This window comes from Etheostoma spectabile, chromosome 7 (genome assembly GCF_008692095.1).
Source record: "Etheostoma spectabile isolate EspeVRDwgs_2016 chromosome 7, UIUC_Espe_1.0, whole genome shotgun sequence".
In the NCBI taxonomy this organism is placed as follows: domain Eukaryota; kingdom Metazoa; phylum Chordata; class Actinopteri; order Perciformes; family Percidae; genus Etheostoma; species Etheostoma spectabile.
This window is the reverse complement of record NC_045739.1, coordinates 10009601-10016384: the sequence shown is the minus strand read 5'-3', so window position 1 is coordinate 10016384 and position 6784 is coordinate 10009601. Positions and strand designations below refer to the sequence as shown.

The window sequence follows — 6784 nt, the reverse complement described above, 5'->3', positions numbered from 1 at the left end:
AGACTTTACAGTAATAATAAAGACAAGTATTGAGGGATTTTATTTTAAATATGCACAAGTAAAGTAGAACTGACGTAACAGCTATTATATATTTAAACTGTTATTTTAACTTTTGAGGGTCTTTTACATGCCGTCTCAGCTAGTGGTTAGCCAAATCAGCTGTTGGCTAAACTAACGTTAGCTTTCCGGTGAAGGCAAACAGACTGTCTAAGGGAACAGATCGCGCAGTGTCGTAAATCCGCGTTCATCGTGATATCATCTGCGTATGCGCGGACATATTGCACATGCGCAGAACAGATTGTGCAGGCAGGACGGATTGTGTACCAACACACCCCACAAGTCCAATTGACTTGAAATTTAGTGGGCGCTACAAGCGCAAGATAGGTGAGTGGCATTACACTTATTTTACTATAAATAATATATTCCTTGTCCAATCATTGCAAATCTCTCAGGATATGTCCTCTCAAGTACCTGAACCACACCCTGAAAGTTTCATTCAAATTGCAAAAACTGCAAATAAACTGCAGGTGATATAGCGTAAATCAGGCTATAAATGACTAAATGTTGGTCCAATCAACACAAAACGTCCAGGAAATGTCTACCTCAAACATACACTGCAAGTCTCATTCAAATTTACCACTAAGGGGAGCTTTAAATGCACATTAACTGGACGTGGAATGACGCAAATCAAGGTCTGAGCTTGGAATCACAGCTTAGGCTTTATTAGCAATTGTTTTTGTGTTGGTCATCTGCGTTTCTCAAATTGCCATGAGCTGGACTGAGCTACATATCCCACTGAATTAAAAATAATTAAAAATATTTTTTGACAAATCCATTGTAGGCATTTTAAACAAAGTGCACTGTTTGTCCAATTGTTACATAGCTTGCAGGATGTGTTTTATTTTTGAAATTACTTTGAAGTCGCTATTGAAATATACATGACGACCTGTGACAGTGCATTGTTCTCTAACTAATAAAAATAATTTAAAAAAAATCACCACAATAGGACTGCTTCTCATCAGACTTGTCCTTGCAGTGGGCCATGCCATCACAGGTCAGGCTGTAGTTGATACAGTCGCCGTTTCCACACTCAAAGTCATCCACACTTCCACATGACACATTCAGTGCTGGTGAGGTAGAAATATTTGAATTAAGCAGCATTCAACCTTTTAATAAAGAGGAAAAATTGTCTCTTAAAATAAATGAAGACTTTCTCTTACAAGAGCAGGTGCTGTCGCTCAAGAGTTGTCTGTCTCCACGGCAACTGCAGTTGACCCGTCCATCGGATGTGGGCAGACACAGGTCTTGGCAACCTCCATTGTTTGTTCGGCAAGGAGAAAACTCACCTGAGAAATGTACAACACAGGAGGGTCAGTTATGGTAGTAATGTCACGCATTTTTTCCTTGTGGACACTTCTTCCTCCGCGTGTCAAACGATTGACCAAAAGCCCAACATGATGTAATGTATATAATGATATGCCTTTACTATACTGGAACATTTAGCTTTGTCATATTTGTAGTCTGTGGAAGTTGCCTGTATAATATAATAAGACTCAACATCCATGCTAGTGGAACAGTGATCATAACACCAGCATGGCAACATGCTCACAGTGGAAATGCTAACATGCTGCTGTTTAGCATGTATAATGTTCACCATTACCATTACATTACATTATGTTACCATGTTCACCATCTTGCTGTAGCTAACATTTGCCAATTAGCAATAAAGACAAAGTACAGTTGAGGAAAATAGGAACATCATTAGTTTTGTAGGTATTTGGTCATAAATCAGAGTGTAAATTAGACCTGATGATGTGCTAGCTAGAGAAAAAGTCAGAAGTGCCACCAAAATGCCAGATTTCCTGGCAATCCATTTAATACATGAAGTGTTTCAGTCTATAGCCATGCAGCTAGCATGGATAAAAAAATGGAATGATGTGATCGATAAAAGCAACCTACAAATATTTCACAATTACTTCAGTGAATAATACTTACAGCTGTTGCTGTCGTTAGCCACAGCAACAATGCCCATTGGCTGCTGAGGGATGTCAGCACGCAGCACTTTCATGTCTCCTCCTGTGTATTTGTCAGCCCTGAGGACAGCCCTCCTCACCCAGTCAGTCCAGAAGATGTAGTCTCCATACACAGCCAGGCCGAAGGGATGCACAGGCTCATTCTTCAACAAGACCTAAAGCAGGAAAAAATTAGGCATAATTTCACAGAACACTGAAGTGTACGTCAAAGGAAAAATGAAATGCCTGTCTTACGTAACGGCTGCTTCCATCATATTCACAGCGTTCAATTTTGTCCAGTGTGGCATCAGAGAAGTAGAGTTTCTCAGCACGGTGATCTATTGCCAGGCCGTTGGGAGTTTTGATGTCACTGCCGATGATCGCGAGCACATTGGCACCATTCAGAGAGGCCCTCATAATGCTTGGAGCCTGCTCATTCCAGTTGGTCCAGAACATAAGACTGTAGTGGGAACAAACACAGTAAAAGCATAATGATGTGCACTGGGAGCTCCCAAAATGTCTAACCGTTTTGGTTGAATGAACTAAAAGAAATCTACTGTTCAAAAGAAGAAAAAAAAAAACTGTATTAGAACTGGGCCCTGATCCAGTACGGAGCACCAAGTTTTGATATTATTGACTCACTCCTGACACTCGTCCAGCACAAAGGCTCTGGGGTGGTCTTCTCCAGACATAGTGACCACAGTGTTACGGTTATAGGCCACAGAGCGGCTCTGGTCCACAGTGTGGCGAGTGATGGTGGAAGTTGTGTAACTGGTCCAGTAGAGTGTATCCCAGCCACGGTGGTATGCCAGGCCCTCAACTGACCCTACATCTGTGGAGCAGAGAAGGAAGAGGAAATATTTTTGGACCCATGACAATGGTTTTTCAGACATTAGTTCTTTTGTTTTCCTTCAGCCAAAACTGTTACAAGCAAAACGCTTGAGAAGAAAAAACTCTTTTTATTTCAGTGTAAAAAACATCACCTATCGGGGGTGTTAGCGGGAGTGGCAGTGGTAAATGCTTAAATTATGCCCATCTTCCCACATCAGTTTATGTATGGGGAAAAAACTGTGAGGAAGAAGGAGAAGTTTAAAAAGAAAAGTGAAAAAGAAAGTGTAACAGTGGTACCACACAGAGCAGAGTATGTGCCATTCCTGCTGTTCCTGGACAGAGTTTAAAGAGTCTGTATCTTTCTGTCGTTTCATGGCTGTCTGCCTGTGCATACAAATACTGCTCCCTGTGGACACTCTCATTCATAGTGACTTCTTGTTCGGAAAACTGCCACTGGGACAGCTTGAGACACTTCAGGGACATAGGCCAGGGTGAAGAAGTCAGCCGTGAACGGCAAAGCGTTTGATCTCGATAGTTGTTGTCCTTTTGTCCTGCAACCCCCCCACTAATAGTACTTACAGTAGTAGTGATATTTTTAATTGTGGGACCTACATGACACGGCATCATGGAAAAAGACACAGAGCTGCAGCCTTACAGGCTCCAAGGTGTGCATTCATCTGTTCTTGGTCATAATAGCAACCACTTATCCCCATAATAAAAATCTGAACACTCAACACAACTGTTTGCTCTTGGCTGAAAGTCAATCATTGACCTTTTAATAGATGTTTCAAATGAATGAAGTGCCATAATTAACCTTAATGTAGGACGATGTTAAGGCTGAATAGTCTGTTAACCAATCCAAATGCAACTCAAGGCCAGTTTAAGATTAAATGCAGAGTGACACAAACAAAGTATTTTCCATACTAAACTCTCACGCTGTACAAAACAGAAATGAGAAAAGGGTGTTCTTAGGCAGCTAATCACTTGAGTAAAGGGAAGATTAAACAGGGATAAATAAAGTAGGTTCAAGTCAGTATTATGTAATGAGAAACAGCAACAGTTTCCCCTCCCCTTGCCGAGATCAGCTCAGCCCCTGGTTACTGTGCAAACAAGGGTGAAAACCTGTGGAGAAGACCTTTGCCACTCAGAACAGAGTCTCTCTGACTATCAAAGGAGTAGTGTGGTGCACCAAGTGACAACTGAGTTACTAATCCTTTGTTACTGTACAATTGGAGATCATGGGAATCGTACAGTAACTCTTCTTCTGGTGATGTCTAAATGGTTGCAAGTCTCTGGGGAGCTTCTAAATGGACGAGATGTCTATTGCCGCAGTGACCACTTAGCATCAAGTAGCATTGACTGCTTTTAAAGTGGAATGTCTGTTAGCATTCACTGGGATGAATGTGGCCACTGTTTCCTGGTTTCGAGAAATCAATACAGCCATAGAGTAACTGCTACACTGACATCTCTCTTTTTTTTCCTTCTTCCTTGGATTATGAAGGACATGCTGATACATCCAAGGAAAAGCCAGTGTGCAAGGACTGCTCTTTAAGGTCATGATTCTTTTTCCTGAGTCAAACTGGATAACAGCACAACAGTAACAGAAGTTTCATCCAGTCATCTTTAAGTAGCTATAACTTTGTCCAACAGCAGGAAAAACAGGAATGGTGACATAGTGGGAGAGAAATATTTTAACAGGGATTCAACCAGACACAGAACACAAGGATTTAACCACTTGACTATCTCTGAATTCAGACTGCATAGCGATGGACTGTATATTTTTGCAACTCGACACACAAACTAAAAATAAACTGGAATATACTCTTTCTATGTTTTTCCTGTGAGTGCATAGATTATAAATGTCAATGAAGAAGTCAACTGACTGATTAGCTAATTGCTATCATTATGAGCGTACCAACTGTCTCAATGGAGGGTGGTCACACTTGTAATTAATACAATTTAAAGTCATGAACATGTGCATTACTTTGTGGACATGCTGCTCTGATACTTAACATTAACAGGTCATTAGATTAATTACTCAATATACTTTTATTGTGAACAAATGGAGACTTTGAGGCAGCAGGTAAACAGCAGTGGCCTTGGCCAAATGAATAGGGCAGATGAGGATTTGATTAAGGTCTTGGTGCCCATCCTGGATGGACTAATTTTGGTGACTGGCCTGGTGGGTCAAACCCTTGTCATCACCATTGTTACTGGCAGGCGGAGGAAAGGAAGTCAACTCCCGCACTGTACAGACACCCTGCTGCTGGCTCTGAGTGCTGCTGACCTCCTTCTGCTGCTCTGCCTGCCCTTCCACACCTCTGCCATCACCATGGGCTTCTGGCCTTTCGGCAGTTTCCTGTGCAAAGCCATCAGCTTCCTGGGTGTGGCCTGCTCGGCTGCTTCAGTCTTTACCATGGCAGCTTTGGCAGTGACACGTTACCTCACAGTGGTACACCCCACCTGGGTGTACCGGTCAAGAATGCACCAACGTATTAAGCTGACAGTAGTTCTGCTCTGGGTCCCTGCCTCAGCCCTGGCAGCGCCGCAGTTTGCCTTCCGCACAGTTACTGCCTCCAGCTCAGTGTACTGCTTTGCCTTTCTGCCTGACTTCAGCCAGCTGGTCTACAGCATCGCCCTCTTCCTGTGCGGCTTTGCTTTACCACTGGGCATCATTGTACTAATGTATGCCAAAATCTACTGTTTTCTTCAACATGCACGGCTGCTGGGGAATGCTCCCCAGCTGGAGCGCTACCAGAGCCAGGTGACTCAAACTTCAGCTCTCCTGGTCCTGGTCTTTACTCTCCTCTGGCTACCCTCCTATGCTCTCATGTTCTCCTTCATTGGAGGAACCATAATAGGCTCACATGGCTACAATACTATTGCCATCCTGGCCAGACTGTTAGCATCCTCAGTGGCAGTGGTAAACCCTATACTATATGGGTTTATGTCTCAGAAGTTTAGACAAGACTTAATAAAGCTGGGGAGAGAACGTTGGGCATTTTGCAAAAGTTGTCTGATTAGTTGCCCTGATGTGATGGGGAGGGACATGGTACAGCCCTTTGAGCTGGACTCAGGCCAAAACTGACTAGAAAATACTGCTACCTCATTCCTCACTATGTATATTTGTATATCACTGTATGGAAATAAATGAAATATTACATATGCAATACTCAAAGTGATGTTAAATGCAATGAACTTTAATCCATTGTTGTGTATTAAATTAGATAAACAACTCTTTAAACCCCATTACCCATTTTGCTAGTTTATACTAGGAGTATAAAAATTTGGCAGAATGTAGTAAAACTAAAAGTTGATTTATGATAATATTGACTGGTTACAAAGTATTTTCTGGAAGATAAGATATCAGCTGTAAAATGTAACTTTCCATCAAATAAATTCTGTTGTCAGTGGATGAAAAACTAATGTGCAAAAACTAACCATCATTTTCACAATCTGTTCAAAACAACATCAAGAAACACACCAACCCCTTGCACTTCACATGTTTTTCTATCTTTCCTAACAAAAAAATCCATACCCAAACATGGATTTGTTTTGATAGGAAAGATAGGAATACAGCTTGCTAAAAACAGCTTTGGGTCCAGGGCTTTTAAATGTAAGGCTTTTCTGAATAGAGTTCAACAAGCTTCTTTTGAATGATTTATAGAGAGGGATTTAAAAGACACTTCAGTGTTGAAGCAAGCAAATAGCACGAGAGTGTGTGTGTGTGTGTGTGTGTGTGTGTATGTGGCAGCCCTAAGTGATGTCAATCTCCTCTCGTTGAAAAGCTGCAGCTGTGTGTACATACAGTGAATCCTCCTGGGTGCTTGTGTTGTCAAAATGCATGATGATGGTTGTTAACAGTGCCGGGGAGATGAGGGACAACATTCAATTATTAAAATACAGGATAAAACAAATGGTACAGCAAGCTTAAACAGCTG

At 41.8% G+C, this 6784-nt stretch overlaps 2 protein-coding genes across 3 annotated transcripts in view; one reads left to right on the top strand and one right to left on the bottom strand.

The window, feature by feature from the left end:
• lrp1ab (low density lipoprotein receptor-related protein 1Ab) overlaps positions 1-6784 on the bottom strand; it is an 87639-nt gene that overhangs the window by 19058 nt on the left and 61797 nt on the right. For both annotated transcript variants that reach the window (XM_032521656.1, XM_032521657.1), the window contains exons 42-46: positions 2655-2844; positions 2268-2472; positions 1996-2188; positions 1221-1346; positions 999-1127 (exon numbers count right to left, since the gene is read on the bottom strand). In XM_032521656.1, coding sequence (XP_032377547.1) covers positions 999-1127; positions 1221-1346; positions 1996-2188; positions 2268-2472; positions 2655-2844 — 843 coding nt within the window. The remainder of the gene's footprint in view (positions 1-998; positions 1128-1220; positions 1347-1995; positions 2189-2267; positions 2473-2654; positions 2845-6784) is intronic.
• On the top strand, positions 4004-6349 carry LOC116692992 (delta-type opioid receptor). The gene has a single exon (XM_032521664.1). It carries the CDS (start codon positions 4906-4908, stop codon positions 5929-5931), a length of 1026 nt encoding a protein of 341 aa, XP_032377555.1. The 5' UTR covers positions 4004-4905; the 3' UTR covers positions 5932-6349.